The 27,217-nt window shown below is 43.9% G+C and overlaps 1 protein-coding gene across 1 annotated transcript in view; it reads left to right on the plus strand.

Moving 5' to 3' along the window:
- The first annotated feature begins 1,306 nt into the window (after positions 1-1,306).
- Positions 1,307-27,217, plus strand: part of KLHL20 (kelch like family member 20) — a 63,735-nt gene continuing 37,824 nt past the window's right edge. The window contains exons 1-2 of the mRNA XM_017672844.3: positions 1,307-1,405; positions 2,271-2,334. Of these exons, the coding sequence (XP_017528333.1) occupies positions 2,312-2,334 (23 nt within the window). The 5' untranslated portion in view covers positions 1,307-1,405; positions 2,271-2,311. The remainder of the gene's footprint in view (positions 1,406-2,270; positions 2,335-27,217) is intronic.

The raw sequence follows: 27,217 nt of genomic DNA on the forward strand, positions 1-27,217 counted from the left end.
CCTATCACTCATAACAGAAAAGATGTTGGAAGGTCAACCACCATAACCACATAAAATATCACTAGAGCTTCAGGATGTTGTCTATGTTGTTCACAGCAGTATTTACAAAGCCTAATGTAGTACTTGGCATACAATATGTGCTCAATTAATAAGTGAGCCCATTTAAATAACTATGAAAGGAGAAAAGTGGCATTTATTGAGTACATACTAAGTGCTAGGCACACAACATGATCTTCATTATAATTTGCTTCTCGAAACAATTTTATTAAAAAGGTATTATTTCCCTTTTACTCAAAGGAAACTTGTACTTCAGAAAGTAATAAATTTGACCAACATCACAAAGCTAGTCAGTCACAGGACTGGGATTAGAAACTATGGGTTTGTGGATCTAAATGCCACACATTTCTCACTATAAGATAATTAACAAAAGGTATTCTTTCCCTTTCAGAAACAACTGGACAAACCAGTGTGGATCCCATCCATGTGAAGAATAGCTAAAAAAAAATCTGGTTAAGTTCATTCTTAGCCTAGGAAAGTTATCAGGAAACCAGAACAGTCTTTCACTGATATTAATGAAATTTTACATCTCATAACTTATCAACTGTGTTCTCTAAATATGTAGTAAAAATTGGGCAAGGGGCAAAGTGAAAAGGAATTTTTTTCCCCTTAGTATTAAAGTGAGTTCATAGAAGAAGTGTTTGGTGAAGTGTCTGGTGGTGAATACTAAGTGAAAGGGCAAGCTCAACATAGCCTTAGAATCCTGGATAAAACCCTGGTGTCCTAAAAGCTAAACTGTAGGAAATCTGGAAGGACCGGTCTATTTCTGATTTGGCTGTGTATCCTCAGAAGCTTGCACATACTGGGGTCCTAATAGAAATATGTTGACCCCATGTATGCATGTACAATCATTCAATCCACAATTAGGGATAAAACTGTACCAACAGGAGCTACAAATAAATATCCCTAGCTTTCTATGAGTACTCCCATCTTTCTATTGCCTTCCTCTGGGGAAAACAAAGAAAGACGGCTTTCTATGAGTACTCCCATCTTTCTATTGCCTTCCTCTGGGGAAAACAAAGAAAGACGGCTTCAGTATTTCAAATACTGCAAATTCAGCGGAACACTAGCAAAGGGGTCACCTTCGGGACACAAGGAACTAGAAGGCCGATAGGCAGTCTTTGAAGTTACCCTAATTCCCAGCAAAGGGCGCGACTACTTCCTGAGCCACACCGGAACCTCTTGGCGAGATATATGGGTTCCAGAGGGAAGGATTTAGAAACAGGACCGCTTCCTGCTGCTGGCGAGGGGCGCGGGGTGGGGAGGAAATAGCTTGAGGAGCAGCATCCTGCTTTCGCTAGCGGTGGCGGAGGAGGAGGCAGAGGAGGCTGCTGCAGTGCCGGGGCCGGTAAGTTAGCGGTCTTGGAGCAGGGGACAGAGGACAGCGCCCAGAGCGCTCCTTGCAAGTCACTAGTCCCAAGTTGCCGAGGTGCCTGGTGGGGTAAAGGGGCTGTGCTTCGCCTGTCGAGAAGGGGCTGTTGGAGCTCTGGGGCTGGGCCTGACGGGGCACCAGGCTGCGCTCTAGTGGGCTGACAGCCCTGCCCCGGAGCCAGGAGGCGCTGGACAGCTTCCCCAGACGGGCTGGAATCCGGGGGAGGAAAATGGGTACTGTGCGTCCCATTTAATTCTCGGGACCCAGCGAGATCTTGTCAGGTGGGTGGAGGACATTGTTTGGGGGACCGAGGGATAGGCTTGTAAAGAGAATGTTAGTCTGGAGCCATAGTTTCCCTGCCCTGTTCAACCTGCCCGGACTGTCCGGAGCGGAGTTGTTTTAAAGGCAAATGCCTCCTCCGATCTGTCGCTCCGGGACAAGCTAACAGCTTTAAGGTCTATTGTTAAAGCAGTGTGTCCTCCTCTGCGTTCCATCATGTTAGTACTACTGTACGTATCTAGTGAATGTTCTTTGGGTATACTTGATGGTGAGGCCAAAATTAAATGTCTCCGAGCACTTTTTGAAGAGACGCAAGACTAACCTAGCAATTGGGACGATTTAGCGTACTTTCTCTTGCCTTCACATGTAATCATTTTGGCATTCAGAGTGAGGATAGTCATCAAAGGTACTAGGTAAAGGTTATGATTGTGCATCTGCAAAAGGCCTGTAGTATAATAGAGTCTAAAATTATTTCATCACTGAACGAAATGATTATATAACGATTGTTACTGGAAAGATCAGAAGTAGCTTTTATTAAATTACTGCTTTTCTGTCGTCTTAGGTTCGGCTTTAGAGTGTGGTGAATGGTACTTTTCATGGTGCATGGAAGGAAAGCCAATGCGCAGGTAGGCATTTAGGAAGAAAGCCTTAGGTTTCACTTATTAAAATTCAGCACACAGTAATTCAGGGCTTCATTTAAATTTTATATAAAGGCTTTCAAATCTTACCAAATTCTGCTTGGAACTAATGTCTGTTTTCTAAAATCAAAGGTAGTATCAGGAACTAATAGCTTTTTAATAGAGTAATATATAGAACATAAATTTCTAAAGAGTGCAATGAATTTTATGTAGTTAACATTTAAATTCTTTTTGCATGGTAATTTTTTGATAAGTAATCATTGATTGTACTATGATACTATACAGTTTTATTATAGTCTTCAGTTCTCTATAGAATGTAGAGAGTTCTTTTGCCATACAAGAATAACAACTATTTATAATACACTGTACTGCATGTCTAATTATGGTTTGGGGTATTTCATTGATGTTCAGTAATACACCTGTTCTGTTAATTAAAATAGCTGCATTGCAGGGAAGATTGTTCAAGGACTAAAAATAAGTATTGGACATAATAACTTAGTCCATAGGAAAATAGAACAGTGTGGAAAAATATAGACAATTATAGGCCCTCCCAGCCCTAGAATTTAGTAATGCTTTTTCTCAATCTGTTCTAACAAATAAAAGTAGACTCCTTATTGAAACAAAACCAGCTCAGATCTATTTTTTCATTTTTAAATTCATTTTACTTTTATTGAACAATATCTAATTGTTATTTAACATAAAAAATAAACAGCATTGGCAGACCCTTTTAAGAGAATAAACACTTCCTGCTGGGGGCATGACATATTAGTTAGAACCAGGAGCAAGAACCAAAATATCTTTTTCCAAATATGTTACTGAGTTTTTGATTGACCTTGAGCTGTTCATTTTCTCTGTGCCCCAATTTCTCTAATGTATCTGATCAGGATATTTGGGATAATGAATGCTTGCAAATGCTTTTGAGAACTCCAGATGAAAAGATGTTATGGATGTAACAAATGCCATTCCCTTCTTTATATCTTACACTATAGTAGGAATAATATTTGACTGCAAAGCACATGCAGAAATTAACAACACGTCTGTTAAATGCTTTATCACTTACACTTTTAACATGATTGGGAAAACCACTGATGGCTTCTCATACTTAGCTGTCATAAATGTCATATCTTATATAATTTTTAAAATAAGAGCTTATTTTTAAATAGAAGGCACAGCATGGGAATGTTTTTGGTCTATTAGTAATCTCTATATAAAATATTCACTTAATCACTCATACTGTTTTTTTCTTGCCTTATTATATAATAATACCAGTTATTCAAAATCATGTTGGAGAATTCTGGTGCCATTAATTGTTAAGTTACAGCTCTTTCTTCATCGCCATTATTTGGCAAGAGCCTCGCCTACCCATTGCCCTCTGGTTTTACTGTTATCTGTCGCTTACATTAAGTCATGGTCACACTTCTCTGCTCTTCCCTTCTGGGGCTGTCATTCTTGCTGCTGCAACCTAGAAGGTGGTTTCTGTGAAGTAATGTTGGGTTCCTATTTAGCTGCTATTGCAGACTGAGAAGTAAATCTTTACATGCAGATTATTTGAATACATATTCATTGAGTGTGAGCTCTCATGTCTTCTATATTTTTGCATCCTTAGCACCTAATGAATATTGAATAAATATTTGAATGACTATTACCTGCAAACTTTACTTCGGGGAGGGGAAAAATACCTATGAACAAGAAATGAAAATTAGTGTTAAAAATATTCAGATTCTTAAAGTTTTATGAAATTGTTAGTGTTTTATTAGAAAAGCTTCATTGCATTCATTAACTAGCTTTATGTGTACATCAGACACAAGTTAAAAGATACAATAGGATTTTCAGTGAAAAGTAAGTCTCCCGATGTTGACCCCAGCTCCCAGTATGTGAATTTTTAAATTTTGATAGATACTGACAAATTCCCCTCCATAGAGATACCAATCTACAGACCCACCAGCAATGTGCTTCTTTTCCAAGATAGTGTTTTTAATCATTTATTTCATTTAGAGATACTAAAACATTTTGCAATGTAATTCTTCCATCTTTCCTTAAATATATAAATAGGAAACCAACCTGCTTTTATTAGGAGTTGGTTTATTCACTCACCAAACATTTATATAGCACTGGTTCTATGCCCGTGTATTGCATATATGCAGATGAAGTTGTTGGGAACCTTAGGTAGAAAGATAGACATAAGCAGCTGGGTAAGGGGAAGATAAAATTCACAAAAAAAGGCACCCAAACTCTGCCCAGGTAGGGGGTCCCATGTGAAGACAACAAAGGCCTTGCAAATCAGGACCAGGCCAAACCAGTCCTAATGAGATCCCAGTGTGAGCACATCAAACAAAACTAAGAACTGCCCAAACCATACCTCATCGTGGGAAACAACATGCTCACTGAGAGAACTGGCTGTATAGATAGATCTGTCAATCAAATAACCCCACCTTGTCAATCAAAGAGCGCCTCCTAGCCAGAATGTAATACAAAGGCCTCCTGCATAATGCAACTGGCCTTTGTCTACTTTGACTCAGACTCCACTCCTCCCTTGGAGTGTATTTAAATAAAACTTACACTTTGCTTTGCTACTGTGTCTCTGCCTTTCAATTCTTTATTACGGTGAGGACAAGAACCAAGGAGAGCAAACTCAACCCAGTAACAAAGGGGTAGAAAGAGATATAAACAGACACCATAATACAACATGGACAGGATTTTAATAGAGATGTAAATACAGAGGAGGGAACCTCTGCTCTGCAGAGATAAGGAAAGCTTCATAGAGATGGTGATATTTGAGCTGTATCTTCTAGAAAGAATAAGAATTTGCTTTAAAATAAAGAATGTACTTTAAAGGATAAGGGTTTAAAGAAGGAGTTAATAAAAGACACTGTAAACAGAAGGAAGAGCTGTGCCAAAAAAAAAGACACCAAGTACTGGAAGAGTATGACATGTATGGATTGGTAAGTATATCTGGAGTGTAGGGTATGTGGGGGAAGAAGAAGGGGAAATGAGGAAAATACTAGAAAATTGTTAGGGTCCAGGACTCTGGGGTTTCCCCAGAGAACAAGCCACACGGACACGGAGATGTAAATCCAAGCAAAGTCTTTATTCAGCCAGCAAGCTGGGGCCGACAGCACCTCCCCTGACACGCAGGCGGAGTCCGAGCTGCCGACCCCTAGACAACTTTAGGTATGGATTATATAGGGTTTTCACAGCCGTTACACCGAAGCCCACGCATTTCTACAACCAATAAATTTAAAACACATCCTATATTGTAACCAATGGGAAACATTGTAACCTTTTAGGGAACACGCCAGTTGCCTGACCGCTTCAATTGTTACCTCTTGCTTACCCAAGTATGTCTACGTGACTTATCACGGATCACGTCCCCAGGCTGTTGCCCACTTCTAGTTATCTAACTTAAAGCAGGCGCATTTCTAAGCTTAGCCTCGGGTAGTTTATACAAAAACTGGGTGGTCTCGCTCTAGGCAGTCAGGTTAAGTGTTATTAGTCCTTTTTTTTTTTCTGACTCTCGATGCTCTCTGCCCTCCTTTACATTTCCCCTCTTTTCTAGATCAGACTAAGGAATCTTCCGCAGCGGTATCTACAGCCTGGTATTTTTTGGCGAAGGACCAGGAGTTGGACAGTGTCCAACCTCTCCTGCACAAACCTAAGCAGCCTGTTTATTATGCACGGGCCGATTGTAAGCAATAACAGCAGGATGACCAGTGGCCCCGCAACGGCCGAGAGGAGGGTAGCAAACCATGGCTTGTGGTTGAACCAAGACTCAAACCAGCCTTCGCTGCTTTCATATTCCTTACGCCGCCTCTCTAGATCTTTTTTTAGTTTGGCTAAGGAATCTCTGACTGCACCTGTCTTATCCACATAGAAACAGCACTCTTCTTTTAGGGCTGCGCATAGCCCACCTTCCTTTAAGAGCAAGAGGTCCAGGCCCCTTCGGTTTTGTAGGACCACCTCTGACAAGGAGGTGAGGGATTGCGCCAGGTCTGATATTGACTGTCGGAGTTGTTCTAGGTCCCTGTTGATTGCCAGCCTCAGGGCTGTGAGCCCTTTTTCCCGAGTTACAAGGGCTGCGACCCCAGTGCCTGCCCCTGCTATCCCTAGGGAGAAGAGGGTCCCAATGGTCAGGGCGGTAACAACCTCCCTCTTGCTTTGGTGGGGTCTCGGCCTTTCTTCCCAATAAGAAAGGAGAGATTCATGAGAATGATACATTAGGCGAGGTAGAATGGCCACCAGCACACAAAACTCACTGTTAGCATTGAACACAGAGGTGGATAGGGCCGGAGTGAGTCCTGTCTTTGAGCAGAGCCACCAGCCTGAAGAGGGTATAATCCACTTGTCCTGCTCCCACGTGGTGTTATTATAGGAGGAGCATAACTGGCTCTGGGCCGCTGGGACTGTGCCTACACACATACCAGCGACTGAAACCTGAGCGATCATAAGTCCCCACGGTTTCCTGTCCCAGTAGGTGGGATGGGAGTCGCTGATAGTGTAGGAGTCATTTATCCCGATTGCCTCATAGAAGGGGGGTGTACCTGAGTAGCACAGCCAACAGGGATCGGTGAGGGAGGGAGTGGTATGGTTAAGAGTCTCTACTACTGCCTGCACCATTTCCCACATGGGATTATCTAACCCGGAGGGAGCGTGCTGGGCTCCTAACTCAGAGGTTGATGGACCCGGTCCTCATGGGTTCTGGGGTAAGCGTTCCGGTCGGCATTTTCTCATCCTTTTGGCCCAGGCCCTTGTTTTGATTTGAAGGTTTCTGGGGAGTTATAACCTGGTTGGGACCTATGGTGGCATTGGGAGCTGGTGTGGGAGGTGACACGGTTAATTTAATGGTGAGGGTTGAGCCTTCTTCCTCATGTCTCCAAGATTTATAGTACCTTATCCCCCATGTTAGCCTGTTTATCCAACGCGATACCTGTCTTTTTGCCCATCCCAGTGAATTGAATTCGTACCCAATCCCGGTCCCGGTCACAAGCCTTGTCCCTTTGCATGTGACGTGGGATGCCCTGGTTGACATAAGAAAATGTGACAGCATCCCCTTTTGTAACTGGCCATTTCTGACCCCCATTGTTCGAGGTTACACAGTCCAATCTGGCACAGCAGAAGGGCCCCCACCCACATGACTCTCCTTTACCTGCTTCTAGGCAGGCATAAAATCCCTGGGCGCTAGCCGGAGGGACGTAGGGCCCCAGCCCCCAAAGGGTCCGGTAACCTCGGTTGATCCGTCGAAGGCAGAAAAACATGTCAGGCCACCAGGTTCCAAGTGGCGCACTGTGTTCTGTGGTACTGATGACCTCCCCAGTTGCGCCATTGACCAGCACCCAGGTCAGGCCCCATGGCTGGGGGGGGGTGCTGGTCACAGATGTGGTTCCCTTTAAGGTCCATACTAAGGCACTTATCAGCAGGATCCCCTTCATCTTCGGCTTAGGTGTAGTTTCAGGGGATTCGCAGGATGCTGCTGCACCTTCCACTCCTCCTTGCAGGCCCCTGGATCCTTATGAGGCAGGACCTTCCGAACGTGGGTGTGGTGCACCCATGGAGCAATACCATCAACCTTGAGAGCAGTGGGGGTGGTAAATAATACAATGTAAGGTCCCTTCCACCTGGGTTCGAGAGTCCTTACTTGGTGTCTTTTGACCCACACCATATCCCCTGGGACTATGCCATGTTCCGGGCTCGGAATTTTCCCGCCCTCATAATATGCTCTGATCAGGGGCCAGATTTCCTGCTGCACTTTAGCAAGAGCTTGTAACACATTCAGATAGTCAGGGGCTGGATTCTCTACACCGGGAAGTTGCACTCACCGAGTTATGGGTGGAGGGGCCCCATACATTATCTCGAATGGAGTTAAACCATGCACATAGGGGGAGTTCCGAGCGCGGAAGATGGCTAAGGGAAGGAGAGTCACCCAGTCCCCGCCAGTCTCCAATACTAATTTAGAAAGGGTCTCCTTCAGGGTCCGATTCATTCTTTCTACCTGCCCAGAGCTTAGTGGGTTATAAGCACAATGTAACTTCCAGTCTACTCCCAAAGCTAGGGCTAGTCCTTGCAGGATTTTGCTAACGAAAGCCGGGCCGTTATCGGAACCTATGACTTCAGGGACCCCAAATCTGGGGATGATTTCCTCAATTAATCTTTTTGCTACTACCTGGCTGGTCTCGTGCTTGGTTGGAAAAGCCTCCACCCATCCAGAGAAGGTATCTACCATAACCAACAAATACTTATATCCATTCTTCCCTGGTTTTACTTCGGTGAAGTCTATTTCCCAATTCCTCCCTGGAGCCCTCCCCCTTTCCCGGGTACCTGCCGGGTGCAGCCCTCTTGGGGCTGGTCTTAGCATTGCACAGCTACTGCATTCTTTCGTGATCTGACGAGCTCCCTCATTCTGGTGGGGAAACACCAACTGCGCAGACTGGAAAAGGCTGAGCAGCTTTTTCCAGCCTAGATGGGTGGACTTAATGCAGATTAGCAAGCATGTACTGTCCTAATACTTCTGGCAGGATCAATCTACCTTCTTGGTCTCTACTCCAATTTCCCTCCCCAGACACTTCTCCCGATACTTGTTTCCTAATCCACTCAAGATCCCGAGGGGAATACTCAGGTTTGGGTGACAGGGCCGGCAGTTCAGGTATAGGTATCTCGAGGGCTGTAAGTACAAGGGAGTCCGAGAGGGCCGCCCTCCTAGCTTCCGCATCAGCATGGTTGTTGCCGATAGCCTCAGGTGTCCTCTTTGGTTGGTGGCCTGGTACATGTATAACTGCTACCGCCTTTGGTTTTTCTATAGTGGCTAGTAGTCTTTGGACTTCTTGCAGATTCCTCAGTCCTTTCCCTTCCACAGAACGGATCCTCTTTCTCGGTAGATGGCACCATGAACATGGACAGTGCCAAAGGCATACCTTCTATCTGTGTAGATGTTGGCCCGCTTGCCTTCTGCTCTTTCCAGGGCCTCAGCGAGAGCAATAAGTTCCACCTTCTGTGCTGAGATGCCAGGGGGCAGAGCTGCACTCCAGACAACTTACCCTTCGTGGGTTACTACTGCTGCCCATGCTCTCCTGACCCCCTCCTGCACAAAGCTGCTCCCATCCCTATACCAATTTAGCTCACAGTTTGGTAACGGTGTGTCTTTCAGGTCTGCTCGCACCTGGATAATTTCGGAAAGGATGTCTCTACAATCGTGGATGGGGGTTGACAGATCTGGGTCCGGCAGAAGGGTGGCAGTATTTAGGGTCACCAGGTCAGAGAAGGCAATTCGTGGAGAATCTAGTAGGAGCCCTTGGTAGTGGGTGAGTCTTGCATTCATCATCCATTTTCCTGGAGGATGCCTGAGGATCCCCTCTACTGTATGTGGGGCTGTTACTCTCAGGTTCTGGCCAAAAGTCAGCTTACCTGCCTCTTTTACTAGTAGAGCAATGGCTGCTAGGATACGCAGACAAGGTGGCCAACCAGAGGCCACTGGATCTAGCCGTTTGGACAAATAGGCCACAGGTCTTTTCCATGGGCCCAGCTGCTGAGCCAGGACTCCTTTAGCCACTCCTTTTCTTTCATCAGCAAACAGGATAAAGGGTTTTTCTGGGTCTGGCAGAGATAGGGCGGGGGCTCGGAGGAGGGCTTCTTTCAGTCTATCAAAGGCCTCCTGTTGTTCTTCATCCCATTGCCAGCCTGGCCCTTCTCTGGTCGCCTCATATAGCGGTCAGGCTATTTCTGCGTACCCTGGAATCCAGAGCCTGCAGAACCCAGCTGAGCCAAGAAATTCCCTCACTCCCTGGGGTGAGGAAGGGACGGGGATATTCAGGACAGTTTGTTTCATGGCCTGCGTTAGCCATCTGGCTCCATTAGATATTTTGTACCCCAGGTAGATCACTGACCTCTGACAGATGTGGGCTTTCTTGGTGCTGGCTCGATATCCCAGTTTGCCTAGTTCAGCCAGCAAGTTCCCTGTGGCTTCTTTGCACTCCTCATGGGTTTCTGTGGCCAGCAACAGGTCATCCACATACTGCAGCAGTGTCACGCGGGGGTGGCTCCTGCAAAAGGGCTCTAGGTCCTGGCTTAGGGCTTCATTGAATAAGGTAGGAGAATTCTTGAAGCCCTCTGGCAGTCTAGTCCAGGTAAGCTGCCCTTTTCTTCCTCCCCCTGGCTCCTGCCACTCAAAGGCAAACAAAGGCTGACTAACTTCAGAGAGTGGGATACTGAAGAAGGCATCTTTCAGGTCCAGAGTAGTATACCACACGTGTGAGGGTGGCAGGTGGCTGAGTAGAGTGTAAGGGTTGGGCACTGTAGAGTGGATGTCTTCCACCCTCTCATTGACTTTTCGGAAGTCCTGCACTGGCCTGTAATCTCTACTGCCAGGCTTCCTTACCGGGAGCAGGAGTGTATTCCATGCAGATCGGCAGGTTTTAAGGATTCCTGTCTCCAACAGTCTGTGGATATGGGGTACTATCCCCTTCCTAGCCTCTTCTGGCATGGGATACTGCTGGACCCGGATGGGTAGGACCGTGGCTTTGAGTTGAACAACAACCGGGGGTAGATGTTGGGTAAGACCAATTCCCCCGGTTTCGGCCCATATGGAAGGGAACCCCTGCAACCAAGAGTCCATTTCTCCCTGGCCCCCCCTTTCTAGATCCGCCTGAAACAGACGATGTTCATCGGCCAGGGACAGAGTCAACACATGCACCGGTCATAGGGGCTGCCTTTCTTTGTCCATGATCTTTATCCCTTCGGGTTCAAAATGAATGTGCGCCCCAACCTTGGTTAGTAAGTCTCTGCCTAACAACAGTTCGGGGCTCTCAGGTACAACCAGAAATGAGTGAGAGACCTGATGCCTTCCTAGGTCCACTTTTCTGTTAGTGGTCCAGGCACATCTCTTGGACCCTGTTGCTCCCTGGACTATACTTGTGCGTCCTGGGTTCAGGGGACCGTGGGCCTGGTTAAGAACTGAATATTGTGCCCCAGTATCTACCATGAACCCAATGGGAGTCCCCTCCATGCACAGGGTTACCCAGGACTCGGGGAGGGGTGCCGAGCCCCGTCTCCATCAATTCTCCTCTCCTAGGTGTAGGGTCTTAACAGGGTTCCCTCCTCCTTGTTCCCTCCTTTTGGGGGCACTCCCTCTTCCAATGTCCATATCTCTTACACAGGGCACATTGATCTCATCCTAGTCGGGATTGGCGGGGTCCTGTTCCTCGAGGTGGCCTAGGGCTCTCCTTCACCCCGGCCAGGAATATCCTGGCCATCTCCTCCCTCTGCTTCTTGTTCTCCCTCTTCTGATATTCTCTGTCTTCTTTCCTATTTTTCTCCTGCATTACCCATTTCTCTTTCTTCAGCCTTTCCTCTCTATCTTTCAGAGTTTCCCTAGCATTGAAGACCTTCTCCGCCTGCTGCAGCAGCTCTCTAATAGAGATCTCCCCCAGGTCCTCCCGCTTGTGGAGTTTCCTCTGGATATTGGGGGCTGCCTGGTTGATGAATGAGAGGACTACAGCTGATCTGTGTTCCTCTGCTTCCAGGTTTATGGGGGTATACTGCCGGTAAGCATCAAACAGCCTTTCCAGATACGCGGCTGGGCTTTCCATTTCCCCCTGAACAATAGTTTTTACCTTAGCCAGGTTAGTGGGCCGTCTGGCGGCCGCCTGGAGACCGGTCATCAGAGTCTGGCGGTAGACCCGGAGACGCTCCCTACCTTCTGCAGTCCCGAAGTCCCAATCCGGGCTCATAAGTGGGAACGCCTTGTCGATGATGGGCTGGAGGGTAGTGGGTCTTCCATTCTCTCCAAGGACATTTTTCCTGGCCTCATTGAGGATACGCTCTCACTCTTCCGTCGTGAAGAGGGTGTGGAGCAATTGCTGGCAGTTGTCCCATGTGGGACGATGGGTAAACATAATGGACACTACCAGACTATAAGACACTTGGGGTCCTCCAAGAAGGGAGGGTTCTGAGCCCTCCAATTATAGAGGTCACTAGATGAAAAGAGCCAGTACTGATATTGTTGAGCTATACCTGTACCGATGGCACGCACAGGCAGAACCGGTACTGCTCCTTCTGAGGTGGAGGAGGGAGCCTCCCCTTCTTGTTCTCTGACTCCCCGAGGCCTTAACTGCATTCCTCCCACTCTTCCTGGCCTCCTGCCTTCTCTCGCTGAAGAGTCTGGAGAAGCTGCGGCCGCCTGATCCCCACTGGGCTCTCCAACTTCGTTTTCTACCTCCTTGGCAGCTTCACCCCCTCCCTCCCATGGAGCCGCATACGGGGGTGGTCACTCAATCTACAGAAGGGGGTGAAGGGGAGAACTGTCAGGGAGGACAGGCGGCGCACTCGGGTTTTTGGCCCTGCAATCAGAGGGCCTTAAATTTTCCTGAGCAACTAGGACGGAGGTCTTTAGTGGGTTGGGGTGAGGTTTCCCCACCGAAAAGGGCCTCAGCCAGGATGGAGGATTCTCGGCTAGATTTTCCCAGACAAGGATATAGGGAAATTGGTCAGGGTGGCCCTCAGGGTCTGGCCAGGAGATAATGGCCTTGACTTTGCCGATAAGGTCCGGGGAAAGAGACCCCTGGGTCAGCCAGCCTACTCCAAAGGAAGGCCACTTGGCCGAGCAAAAGGTGTCCAGCTTACCTTTCTTGATGCCAAGGCCCATATTTAAGGCCCATTCCTTGACCTTCGGGAAATGGGAAAGGATCAGACCCTTAGGAGTAACCTGAGTCTGGCCCATAATGAGAAGAGAAGGAGAAAAGAGAATACGAGGAAGACAAAGGCGAAAGATGAAGATGCCACTTCAAACAAGATGACTGGTAGATGTGCTTGTGAATGGGTGCCTGTCGTTGCGCAGTTTTTCTTCTGCGGGGGACGCAAATTTATCTGGGATTCGCAACTGTGACCCCCTTATCCTGTCACGGGAGTCTTCTAGTGGCGGGCGCCCTAATGGCTCTTAGTTGCCTAACCCGTGCCTGCAGGGGAATGATTTAGTGGCAGAAAGGAGGGACAGAAAGAATAGGAGAAACTTAAAATGAAAAGCGCAGAAAGAAATATAAACCAAAACACAATAAAACAATCAACAACAACACTAAACACACACACCACATCTGATCGCACTCGTTCGGACCGGTCCTTCTCTCACTCTGGTGCGCACCACACTCACCACTTTCAGGATCCTCAAAAACTCTCATAATTCTCCCGAAAGGCGTCCACTCGGACTGCCGCAGGGTGACGAGCTCGATCTTTTCCTCCTCGGGCGCCAGTTTTCTGCCGATCGGATTTGCCTTCCTAAGGCCGAGTCACTCGGACCCTAGGGCCAGGATTGGTTACCTGGACTTCACCCAGGGCCACTAACCTGGGGGCCGGGACTACCAACCCGGACTTCCTCACTCGGGGTCACTAACCCGAGACCATACCCAGGATGGCAACGCCCGCTTTATAATGGATTTATGCAGACACAAGGGGGCAACCCTCGAATTATACTGCCCCTTCCGGACAATTAGACCTTGCCTCCAGCCGTCCTTTGTTCTCAGGGAAGCCGCTGGGATCCCGGACGAGCCCCCAGATGTTAGGGTCCAGGACTCTGGAGTTTCCTCAGAGAACAAGCCACACGGACACGGAGATGTAAATCCAAGCAAAATCTTTATTCAGCCAGTAAGCTGGGGCCGACAGCACCTCCCCTGACACGCAGGCGGAGTCCGAGCTGCCGACCCCTAGGCAACTTTAGGTATGGATTATATAGGGTTTTCACAGCCGTTACACCGAAGCCCGCGCATTTCTACAACCAATAAATTTAAAACACATTCTATATGGTAACCAATGGGAAACATTGTAACCTTTTAGGGAACACGCCAGTTGCCTGACTGCTTCAATTGTTACCTCTTGCTTACCCAAGTATGTCTACGTGACTTATCACGGATCACGTCCCCAGGCTGTTGCCCACTTCTAGTTATCTAACTTAAAGCAGGCGCATTTCTAAGCTTAGCCTCGGGTAGTTTATACAAAAACTGGGTGGTCTCGCTCTAGGCAGTCAGGTTAGGTGTTATTAGTCTTTTTTTTTTTCCTGATTCTTGATGCTCTCTGCCCTCCTTTACAAAAATGAGGCTGCAACCATGGAAAAGAGCTGGCTTTATCCTTTATGTATGTAAGAGCCAAAGGATATTGTTATATAGATCAGATTTGTTCTTTGGGTTGAAATTTAGGAAGATAAAAGCTGAGGAGGACCTGAAGTACATCTGTGGTAGTGGAGAGTGAGAGAAGAGGCTGGAATGAGAGTTTGTTTAATAGTAAATTCAAAAGGATTTTGTGAATATAGAGTAAGGAAAGGTATCCATATAAATGACTCCAGAGTTCAGCTTGGGAAACTAGGTGCTGCCATGATGATACAAGAAGACAAACAGGTTTCAAGGAAAGATTCTCTTTTATACACTTTAAGATTTATTATGTCTAAGAAACAGTTAGTAGGTAGCATGTAATTGAAATATGGATCTGGGGCCGAAGAACAGTTTGAGAAGCATATTAAAAAAAAAATCAGTACGCAGAAGGTTCTTAAAGTTGTAGGCACAAATGAGGGTAGAACAGAAAAAGAGGATGCCAAGCACAGAACAGCAGGGAGTCCTAGGGGTGTTTGAGGTGGGGCCTAAGGTGAAAACTTCTCAGAATATTTAAAATGCAGCCCTTCAACTCCAAGTCCCTGCTCTTGTTCTGTCTCTTCTAAAAGAGCAGCACAGTCCAGCCATGAGGCAGCATCCTTCTTTTTTCTCCCATCTAATAATAACAGCCCCATAAACCAAATTGCGAGAATCGTTTGTTTCAAATTCTCAATCCAGTTGCCCAAGACAGCTTTGGATAATAAAGCAGTGACTCTGAAGTCCCAACACTGTCACTCCTTGTGAGCTCGGTGTAATTACCCCCACATTACAAATGAACTTGAGGATCAGAAAAGTTAAGTAATTTTGCCAGGAAGAAAACTTGAATTCATTTAACAACTCTTTAATGAACACTGGATGTAGGTGTTGGGGTAACAGCAAACAAAAGAAAACAAAGGCCTTGTTTTCACAGAATTTAGCATTGTAGTTGGGAAGAAAGCCAATATATTATGTCAGGAAGTAATATATTTAGAAGAAAAACAAGTAATGGGTGTAGAGTAGTAGGAATTAAGAAATGCTATTTCATACAGGGTGGTCTGATAAGTTTTGATGTTTGAGCAGGGATCTGAAAGAAATGAGGGAGCAAGCTCTCCAGGTATTTGGGGGAGGAACCTTTGCAGATGAAGGAATAGGCTCTGAGGCAAGAAAAGCGTTGGCATGTCCCAGAAATGCTAAGGAAGTCTGTGTGAGCAAGAGTGAAGTAGTAGGAGATGAATTCAGAGAGTTAGCCAGGGAAGAAAGTCATGTAGAAGCTGGTAAACCTTATATGCCTTGTTTCTACTTGAGTGTTTATAAATAATTTTGAGCAGAGGAGTTGTATAATCTGACTTTTCAAAAGGGATCATTTTGGTTGTTTAGAGAAGAGGATATAACCTGGAAAAGGTGGAAGCAGGAAGACACTTAGGAGGCTGTTAAAGGTGAGGATAGCCTGAATTAGGGTGGGGCTAGTGGAGATGTAGAGAAATAGTTGGATTCTGTTAGGAGGTAGAAATGACAAGATTTGCTGATGGAAGGTATGAGGAGGAGGGGGCTCCAAAATTTTCAGCCTGATCAACCAGAAGAATGAAATTGCCTTTTATTAATCTGGGGATGATTAAAGGAAACACATGTTGGGGAAGGCAGAAAATCAAGGAATCAATTTTAGATAGATCATTGAGATGTACTGAGTTTGAATGATGATGAGACACTCATAAGATCTGAATTCAGAATTTATCCAGATAGGAGATAAGGATCTTTTAGCCATTTACATGTGGGTGATGGGAACCATGGGATTAGATGAGCTCCCTCAAGAGCGGGAAGAGGATAGAACTTTGGAGAATGATCACATTTAAGAGAACTCCTTCCAGCTTTGCAAACCAGACAATTGACAAGAGTATAGAAATTAGCCATTATTGAAAGTCATAATCTATACTAATGCAATAATAACCACACAGTTTTTTTTTTGCTATGCTATACATTTAAAGGAAAAAGTTGGTGTGTAAAATTAGCTTCCATATTGTACTTAGGTGAAATATTGTTCATATCTGAGTTTCAACAGTATCATCTTTATGTACATAATTAGGGTTGCAACAGAAACCCTTTTATTTCAACATGCAATGTAGTATTATAATAGGAATTTTTGAATTGATCCTATCTTTAATGGTGGTACTTTTTTAAAGAAGCTTGACTATACCACTGTTAACCAATTGATTTATTCCTTCAGCATCTACTAGATACAAGAGACTGTGAAATCTTCCTTGATTGTTCATATGGGTGGTAAAAAGTATTCTTTAACCTCTCAGCTTTTGTTTCTGTCTTAAATTGTCAAGCATGAACAGTGCTGTTCCTACCAGATGTCAGAATGTTCTCGAGAACACAGACTCACCTGTCAGCTGAGGCCAAGCATAGAAAGATTGAATTTATAAGTACTTTGGAGAACCAGGTTGCTGTTGGAGAAAGGAAGAATGTGTTCTTTGTTTTCAGGTTGTGCCTTTGTAATGTAAATACAGTCTCTTCTCAAAATGTGTTTTTAAATTCATTTCCCAGGGTTGTTTTATTACACTGTGGTTCTTGTCAGTGCTACAGCTTTGGGGGTAGTGATAATGCCTTTGGAAGAATTATTCATCAGAGCAGAGAATCAAAAAACAGAAATAACAATGATCTGGAGCATGTGTGTAGGATATCTAACCTAAGCTCCGGAAAAACCTACTGTAATATTCCTTCCTACTTTATAACAAAATGTACACAATTAATTATAGTAGCCAGATAGCTTCTGCCAGTCACATCTAGGATCTTCCCAGTATGAACAGTTTATAGATTTTGCCTTTCTAAACTACTTTTTTTTTTCCTAGTTGCCCTCTTTCTGTTTATTTATGTATCTCCCCTTCTATACAATTAGGTTTCCTGATTACCTCTTTATATTACTTTGAATTTTCCTCCCTTCAAAGCAAAATGCCTTGTAATTTATAAGGAATTAGTAAATATTTGTTAAAAGAATAATTACTCTCAACTGAGGAGCATAGATTCTTTTGTCTCTGCATGATTATAGATAATGTGATGATTATGAAAATCGTAATATCTTAGCTCTAATTATTTGTCAATAATTTAAGTTTGTGGCATTTCTCTGGTAAGTTAGCACCTGAGTTTCTACATATGAAGTGTAAATATGTTATAGATTTGCTTCTCTTATGTATTATCTGGAATAACTTTTTAAAAGGTAATAAACCCTTGACTATATTTTAGAAACATTTAAAGATAATTCTGAAAATTTCTTAGACCATTGCAGTTATTTTAGATAGAAAAGACTTAGGTTCAGTTCTGTTATGCATATTTCCTTAAACCTGAAATTCATTTTGTAGGCCTTTTTTACCAAGTTACTTCAGTTTTCTGATAGATAGTTTCTGGTGAAGTTCTTTATATTGACTGGATCAGAAAAACCTGCATTTAGTGCAGCTTCCTGGGCTTTTAAAAATGACTTGTATAGAAGTTTGGATAATCAATAAGAAAAAAGCAAAATCTTATTTTTTTTTTTTTTTTTTTTTTTTTTTTATTTTTTTTATTTTTTTTTATTTTTTTTTTTTTGAGAGGGCATCTCTCATATTTATTGATCAAATGGTTGTTAACAACAATAAAATTCAGTATAGGGGGGTCAATGCTCAATGTACAATCATTAATCCATCTCAAGCCTAATTCTCGTCAGTCTCCAATCTTCTGAAGCATAACGAACAAGTTCTTACATGGTGAACGAATTCTTACAGAGTGAATAAATTCTTACAAGGGCAGTCATCACAGAAACTTTCGGTTTTGATCATGCAATATGACCTATAAACCATCAGGTCAAATATGAATATTCATTTGATTTTTGTACTTGATTTATATGTTGATCCCACATTTCTCCTATTATTATTATTATTTTTATTTTTAATAAAATGCTGAAGTGGTAGGTAGATGCAAGATAAAGGTAGAAAACATAGTTTAGTGCTGTAAGAAGGCAAATGTAGATGATCAGATGATCAGGTGTGTGCCTATGGACTAAGTATTAATCCAGGCTAGACAAGGGCAGCAAGACATCCACGGATGCAGAAGATTTCTCTCAAAGCAGGGGGGGTGAGGTTCTGAGCCTCACCTCTGTTGATCCCCAAATTCTCACCTGATGGCCCCCCTGCGACTGTGCCTGTCTTAGGTTGTTCCTCCCTTGAGGAATCTTACCCGTCTCTGGCTAACCAGTCATCTTCCGGGGCCATACAGGGAAATGTAAAGTTGGTAAGTGAGAGAGAAGCCATATTGTTTGCAAAGGTTAGCTTTTTACTTCTTTGCAGATTTATGCCCTGTGGCTTCTATGCCCAGCACTTGTCTCGAGGTATCTTTACCACCTGGAGGAATTATGATACTCGGTAAATTCGATATGAGGCACGAATTCTATTTAAGGGTTGTAATTAGGAAGGAAGAAGAAAAGCTATAGATGTAGCATACGAAGGAAACTTGGGAGGATTGATTATTTCTTTGACATATCTTCTTGTATAGTACCTTAAGTATGTATAGGTTTTAAACTACTAACTAATTTGCACACATATATTAACATAATAGGAATACGGTGACATAAACAAAGCAAATCTATAATTACCATCCATCTCCAGTGAAGCCAAGAAAACCATTTAGGCACCGTAGGCATTTGTGAAAATTTATCTATGATATGATGGATATTGTCCAACTGTACTTGAACCATCAGACAAATTAAAGCAGCCCATTTCTGGGATCTGTTCACATCCCATATGTTCTTTTAACCATAGATAGTCTATAGTCATGAGATTTTGGGGTGCTACAACTTGCACCCCTCCCAACTCCTGGTTGAGTTCCAACAGTACAGATCCAGTCAAATTCGTTGTCTCACTGTATGCACATGCCAGCCTAGACATCTCCCTCCTCCTTCTTATGGCAAGTCCAGGAGATGGTGGGCTGGATGCAGCCACAACCGCAGCATCGTCCGGATCCCTGTGGAGGCTTTTTGATGATCATCCCCCGGCACGAGTCCTCCAGAGAGTGCTGATGCCGGAAGCTCCTCCTCATATCGTATCTTAGTTCATTTTCTGGGTATCCAAGCTAGGCCTTGATCTTCTGCGTAGAAACAAACAGACCCTTTGCCCACACTTTGACATGCCCTCTATGCCACTGTGCAGAACTCATTGGAGGTCAGCACACAGTAACTGCTTTTTTTTTTTTTTTTTTTTAATTAAGAGAAAGGAATATTATCAGAAAAGAGTACCTCCATAGCTGATCATCTGACACCCTTTAAGTGATCAACATTAAGGATATTTAAAGCATGCGTTGATCTTTGATTTACCAATAGTTTTATCCTGTTAAGGAGTAATCCCCCTTTTCTTTCTTTCTTTCTTTTTTTTTTTTTTTTTTAAATTTTTAATCTACACTTACCTGAAGAATACTATGTTTACTATGCTCTCCCCTATATCAGGTCCCCCCTAACAACCACATTACGGTTACTGTCCATCAGCTTAGCAAAATGTTGTAGAGTCACTACTTGTCCTCTCTGTGTTGTGCAGCCCACCCTCCCCTTTCTCCCTCCCCCCCATGCATGCTAATCTTAATACGCCCCTTCTTCTTCCCCCCCCTTATCCCTCCCTGCCCACCCATCCTCCCCAGTTCCTTTCCCTTTGGTACCTGTTAGTCCATTTTTGGGTTCTGTAATTCTGCTGCTGTTTTGTTCCTTCAGTTTTTCCTTTGTTCCTATACTCCTCAGATGAGTGAAATCATTTGGTATTTCTCTTTCTCCGCTTGGCTTATTTCACTGAGCATAATACTCTCCAGCTCCATCCATGTTGCTGCAAATGGTTGGATTTTTCCACTTCTTATGGCTGAGTAGTATTCCATTGTGTATATGTACCACATCTTCTTTATCCATTCATCTACAGATGGACATTTAGGTTGCTTCCAATTCTTGGCTATTGTAAATAGTGCTGCGATAAACATAGGAGTGCATCTGTCTTTCTCAAACTTGATTGCTGCGTTCTTAGGGTAAATTCCTAGGAGTGGAATTCCTGGGTCAAATGGTAGGTCTGTTTTGAGCATTTTGATGCACCTCCATACTGCTTTCCACAATGGTTGAACTAATTTACATTCCCACCAGCAGTGTAGGAGGGTTCCCCTTTCTCCACAGCCTCGCCAACATTTGTTGTTGTTTGTCTTTTGGAAGGCAGCTATCCTTACTGGTGTGAGGTGATACCTCATTGTAGTTTTAATTTGCATTTCTCTGATAATTAGCGATGTGGAGCATCTTTTCATGTGTCTCTTGGCCATCTGTATTTCTTTTTTGGAGAACTGTCTGTTCAGTTCCTCTGCCCATTTTTTAATTGGGTTATTTGTTTTTTGTTTGTTGAGGCGTGTGAGCTCTTTATATATTCTGGACGTCAAGCCTTTATCAGATCTGTCATTTTCAAATATATTCTCCCATACTGTAGGGTTCCTTTTTGTTCTATTGATGGTGTCTTTCGCTGTACAGAAGCTTTTCAGCTTAATGTAGTCCCACTTGCTCATTTTTGCTGTTGTTTTCCTTGCCCGGGGAGATATGTTCAAGAAGAGATCACTCATGTTTATGTCTAAGAGGTTTTTGCCTATGTTTTTTTCCAAGAGTTTAATGGTTTCGTGACTTACATTCAGGTCTTTGATCCATTTTGAGTTTACCTTTGTATATGGGGTTAGACAATGGTCCAGTTTCATTCTCCTACATGTAGCTGTCCAGTTTTGCCAGCACCATCTGTTGAAGAGACTGTCATTTTGCCATTGTATGTCCATGGCTCCTTTATCAAATATTAATTGACCATATATGTTTGGGTTAATTTCTGGGGTCTCTAATCTGTTCCACTGGTCTGTGGCTCTGTTCTTGTGCCAGTACCAAATTGTCTTGATTACTATGGCTTTGTAGTAGAGCTTGAAGTTGGGGAGTGAGATCCCCCCTACTTTATTCTTCTTTTTCAGGATTGCTTTGGCTATTCGGGGTCTTTGGTGTTTCCATATGAATTTTTGAATTATTTGTTCCAATTCATTGAAGAATGTTGCTGGTAATTTGAGAGGGATTGCATCAAATTTGTATATTGCTTTCGGCAGGATGGCCATTTTGACGATATTAATTTTTCCTAGCCATGAGCATGGGATGAGTTTCCATTTATTAGTGTCCCCTTTAATTTCTCTTAAGAGTGACTTGTAGTTTTCAGAGTATAAGTCTTTCACTTCCTTGGTTAGGTTTATTCCTAGGTATTTTATTCTTTTTGATGCAATGGTGAATGGAATTGTTTTCCTGATTTCTCTTTCTATTGATTCGTTGTTAGTGTATAGGAAAGCTACAGATTTCTGTGTGTTGATTTTGTATCCTGCAACTTTGCTGTATTCCGATATCAGTTCTAGTAGTTTTGGAGTGGAGTCTTTAGGGTTTTTTATGTACAGTATCATATCATCTGCAAATAGTGACAGTTTAACTTCTTCTTTACCAATCTGGATTCCTTGTATTTCTTTGTTTTGTCTGATTGCCGTGGCTAGGACCTCCAGTACTATGTTAAATAACAGTGGGGAGAGTGGGCATCCCTGTCTGGTTCCCGATCTCAGTGGAAATGCTTTCAGCTTCTCGCTGTTCAGTATAATGCTGGCTGTGGGTTTATCATATATGGCCTTTATTATGTTGAGGTACTTGCCCTCTATTCCCATTTTGCTGAGAGTTTTTATCATGAATGGATGTTGAATTTTGTCAAATGCTTTTTCAGCATCTATGGAGATGATCATGTGGTTTTTGTCTTTCTTTTTGTTGATGTGGTGGATGATGTTGATGGATTTTCGAATGTTGTACCATCCTTGCATCCCTGGGATGAACCCCACTTGGTCATGGTGTATGATCCTTTTGATATACTGTTGAATTCTGTTTGCTAATATTTTATTGAGTATTTTTGCATCTACGTTCATCAGGGATATTGGTCTGTAATTTTCTTTTTTGGTGGGGTCTTTGCCTGGTTTTGGTATTAGGGTGATGTTGGCTTCATAGAATGAGTTTGGGAGTATTCCCTCTTCTTCTATTTTGTGGAACACTTTAAGGAGAATGGGTATTATGTCTTCTCTGTGTGTCTGATAAAATTCCGAGGTAAATCCGTCCGGCCCCGGGGTTTTGTTCTTGGGTAGTTTTTTGATTACTGTTTCAATTTCTTTGCTTGTAATTGGTTTGTTTAACTTTTGTGTTTCTTCCTTGGTCAGTCTTGGGAGGTTGTATTTTTCTAGGAAGTTGTCCATTTCTTCTAGGTTTTCCAGCTTGTTGGCATATAGGTTTTCATAGTAGTCTTTAATAATTCTTTGTATTTCTGTGGAGTCTGTTGTGATTTTTCCATTCTCATTTCTGATTATGTTGATTTGTGTTGACTCTCTTTTTCTCTTAATAAGTTGGGCTAGAGGCTTATCTATTTTGTTTATTTTCTCAAAGAACCAGCTCTTGGTTTCGTTGATTTTTGCTATTGTTTTATTCTTCTCAATTTTGTTTATTTCTTCTCTGATCTTTATTATGTCCCTCCTTCTGCTGACTTTAGGCCTCATTTGTTCTTCTTTTTCCAGTTTTAATAATTGTGATGTTAGACTATTCATTTGGGATTGTTCTTCCTTCTTCAAGTGTGCCTGGATTGCTATATACTTTCCTCTTAAGACTGCTTTCGCTGCATCCCACAGAAGTTGGGGCTTAGTGTTGTTGTTGTCATTTGTTTCTATATATTCCTTGATCTCTATTTTGATTTGTTCATTGATCCATTGATTATTTAGTAGCATGTTGTTAAGCCTCCATGTGTTTGTGAGCCTTTTTGTTTTCTTTGTAGAATTTATTTCTACTTTCATACCTTTGTGGTCTGAAAAATTGGTTGGTAGAATTTCAATATTGTGGAATTTACTGAGGCTCTTTTTGTGAGCTAGTATGTGGTCTATTCTGGAGAATGTTCCATGTGCACTTGAGAAGAATGTATATCCTGTTGCTTTTGGATGTAAAGTTCTATAGATGTCTATTAGGTCCATCTGTTCTAGTGTGTTGTTCAGTGCCTGTGTGTCTTTACTTATTTTCTGCCCAGTGGATCTATCCTTTGGGGTGAGTGGTGTGTTGAAGTCTCCTACAATGAATGCATTGCAGTCTATTTCCCTCTTTAGTTCTGTTAGTATTTGCTTCACATATGCTGGTGCTCTTGTATTGGGTGCATATATATTTAGAATGGTTATATCCTCTTGTTGGACTAAGCCCTTTATCATTATGTAGTGGCCTTCTTTATCTCTTGTTACTTTCTTTGTTTTGAAGTCTATTTTGTCTGATATTAGTACTGCAACCCCTGCTTTCTTCTCACTGTTGTTTGCCTGAAATATGTTTTTCCATCCCTTGACTTTTAGTCTATGCTTATCTTTGGGTTTAAGGTGAGTTTCTTGTAAGCAGCATATAGATGGGTCTTGCTTTTTTATCCATTCTATTACTCTATGTCTTTTGATTGGTGCATTAAGTCCATTTACATTTAGGGTGACTATTGAAAGATATGTACTTATTGCCATTGCAGGCTTTAGATTCGTGGTTACCAAAGGTTCAAGGTTAGCTTCTTTAGTATCTTACTGCCTAACTTAGCTCGCTTATTGAGCTGTTATATACACTGTCTGGAGAGTCTTTTCTTCTCTCCCTTCTTATTTCTCCTCCTCCCTTCTTCATATGTTGTGTGTTTTGTTCTGTGCTCTTTTTAGGGGTGCTCCCATCTAGAGCAGTCCCTGTAGGATGCCCTGTAGAGGTGGTTTGTGGGAAGCAAATTCCCTCAGCTTTTGCTTATCTGGGAATTGTTTGATCCCACCATCATATTTAAATGATAGTCGTGCTGGATACAGTATCCTTGGTTCAAGGCCCTTCTGTTTCATTGCATTAAGTATATCATGCCATTCTCTTCTGGCCTGTAGGGTTTCTGTTGAGAAGTCTGATGTTAGCCTGATTGGTTTTCCTTTATAGGTGACCTTTTTCTCTCTAGCTGCCTTTAAAACTCTTTCCTTGTCCTTGATCCTTGCCATTTTAATTATTATGTGTCTTGGTGTTGTCCTCCTTGGATCCTTTCTGTTGGGGGTTCTGTATAATTCCATGGTCTGTTCGATTATTTCCTCCCCCAGTTTGGGGAAGTTTTCAGCAATTATTTCTTCAAAGACACTTTCTATCCCTTTTCCTCTTTCTTCCTCTTCTGGTATCCCTATAATACGAATGTTTTTCCTTTTGTATTGGTCACATATTTCTCTTAGTGTTGTTTCATTCCTGGAGATCCTTTTATCTCTCTCTATGTCAGCTTCTATACGTTCCTGTTCTCTGGCTTCTATTCCTTCAATGGCCTCTTGCATCTTATCCATTCTGCTTATAAATCCTTCCAGGGATTGTTTCACTTCTGTGATCTCTTTCCTGACATCTGTGATCTCCTTCCGGACTTCATCCCACTGCTCTTGCATTTTTCTCTGCATCTCATCCCACTGCTCTTGCATTTTTCTCTGCATCTCATCCCATTGCTCTTGCATTTTTTTCTGCATCTCTGTCAGCATGTTCATGATTTTTATTTTGAATTCTTTTTCAGGAGGACTAGTTAGGTCTGTCTCCTTCTCAGGTGTTGTCTCTGTGATCTTTGTCTGCCTGTAGTTTTGCCTTTTCATGGTGATAGAGATAGTCTGCAGAGCTGGTACAAGTGACCGCTGGAAGAGCTTCCCTTCTTGTTGGTTTGTAGCCTTTTCCTGGGAGAATAGCGACCTCTAGTGGCTTGTGCTGGGCAGCTGTGCGCAGACAGGGCTTCTGCTTCCTGCCCAGTTGCTTTGGGGTTTATCTCCACTGTTGCTGTGGGCTTGGCCTGGCTGGGGCTGTTCCTCCAAAATGGTGGAGCCCCGTTAGAGGGGGAGCAGCCAGGAGACTATTTATCTCCGTAAGGGGCCTCTGTGCTCCCTGCTGCCCAGGGGGTTAGAGTGCCCAGAGATCCCCAGATTCCCTGCTTCTGGTCTAAGTGACCTGTCCTGCCCCTTTAAGATTTCCAAAAAGCACTCTCCAAACCAAAACAACAACAGCAACAATGAGAGAGGGAACAGAAAGGAAAAAAAAAAGAAAAAACACGCGATTTTTTTTTTTTTTTTTTCCCTCAGGTGCCGGTCCCAGGCACCCGCGCACTGGTCCTGCTGCCCTGTCTCCCTAGCACCAGGGTCCCTGTCCTTTCAAGGCTTCCAAAAAGCACCCACTCACCGGTCCCGCAGGGAAGGAACGCTCAATATTCTTGGTCCTCAGGCACTGGTCCCACGCACCCGCTCACCAGTCCCGCCGCCCTGCCTCCCTAGCACCGGGGTCCCTGTCCCTTCAAGGCTTCCAAAAAGCACTTGGCAAAAAGAGAGAAAAAAAAAGGGGAAAAACGCGCGATTTCTTCCGTCCTCAGGTGCTGGTCTCAGGCACCCACCCACCGGTCCCACAGGGAAAAATGCGGGATATTCTTTATCCTCAGGTGCCGGTCCCAGGCACCCGCTCACCAGTCCCGCCGCCCTGCCTCCCTAGCACCGGGGTCCCTGTCCCTTTTAGGCTTCCAAAAAGCACTCGCAGAAAAGAGAAAAAAAAAAGGGGAAAAACGCGCGATTTCCTCTGTCCTCAAGTGCCGGTCTCAGGCACCCGCCCACCGGTCCCGCAGGGAAAAACGGGGGATATTCTTTGTCCTCAGGCGCCGGTCCCAGCCACCCGCTCACCAGTCCCGCCACCGTGCCTCCCTAGCACTGGGGTCCCCGTCCCTTCAAGGCTTCCAAAAAGCGCTTGCCAAAAAGAGAAAAAAAAAAAAGGGGAAAAACGCGCGACCTCCTCTGTCCTCAGGCACCGGTCTCAGGCACCCGCCCCCAGGTCTCGCAGGGAGAAACGCGGGATATTCTTTGTCCTCCGGCGCCGTTCCCAGGCACCTCCTCACCGGTCCCGCCACCCTGCCTCCCCAGCAACGGGGGCCCGTCCCTCTAATGCTTCCAAAAAGCGCTCGCCAAAAAAAAAAAAACTGCTCCGGTTTCTCTCCACCCGCCGGGAGCCGGGGGGAGGGGCGCTCGGGTCCCGCCGGGCTGGGGCTTGTATCTTACCCCCTTCACAAGGCGCTGGGTTCTTGCAGGTGTGGATGTGGTCTGGATGTTGTCCTGTGTCCTGTGGTCTCTATTTTAGGAAGATTTTTCTTTGTTATATTTTCATAGCTCTATGTGTTTTTGGGAGGAGATTTCCACTGCTCTACTCACGCCGCCATCTTGGCTCCCCCTTCCAAAATCTTATTTTGATTGGTAAAGAATCCTACAAACTACACCCCCCCAGCACTCGCATGAATCAGGTATTAAGTATTCACAGTACCTCAGGAGATAGTTGTGGTTTATCCAAAAGCATCAGGAGACCTGCTGTACTGCTAAAAGCTTCATCATTTTGAGGAAGTCACCTCATCAAATCAGGTTTCTCATTTCTTCAAGGAGAGTATCATGTTAGATGATCTGATGATCCATTCTATTCCAAATCTAGACCAACACTCTTCAAGCCAGGTAACAGATTATGCCAAACAATGAAGGACACTTTTCATACTTAAAGACTCATGGAGAATATCAACCTATAGAATGTGTAAACACTGACATGTATACCCTGATCCTATAATGCGGTGTTCGTCAAATTTGAGAAACTTACAAACCCTATCCCATCCACAACCCCCTTTGTTATGTGCCTTTTTGAGAGAAAAGAATTATTACAGCCTTTCAAGAGT

This window comes from Manis javanica, chromosome 11 (assembly GCF_040802235.1).
Source record: "Manis javanica isolate MJ-LG chromosome 11, MJ_LKY, whole genome shotgun sequence".
Lineage (NCBI taxonomy): Eukaryota > Metazoa > Chordata > Mammalia > Pholidota > Manidae > Manis > Manis javanica.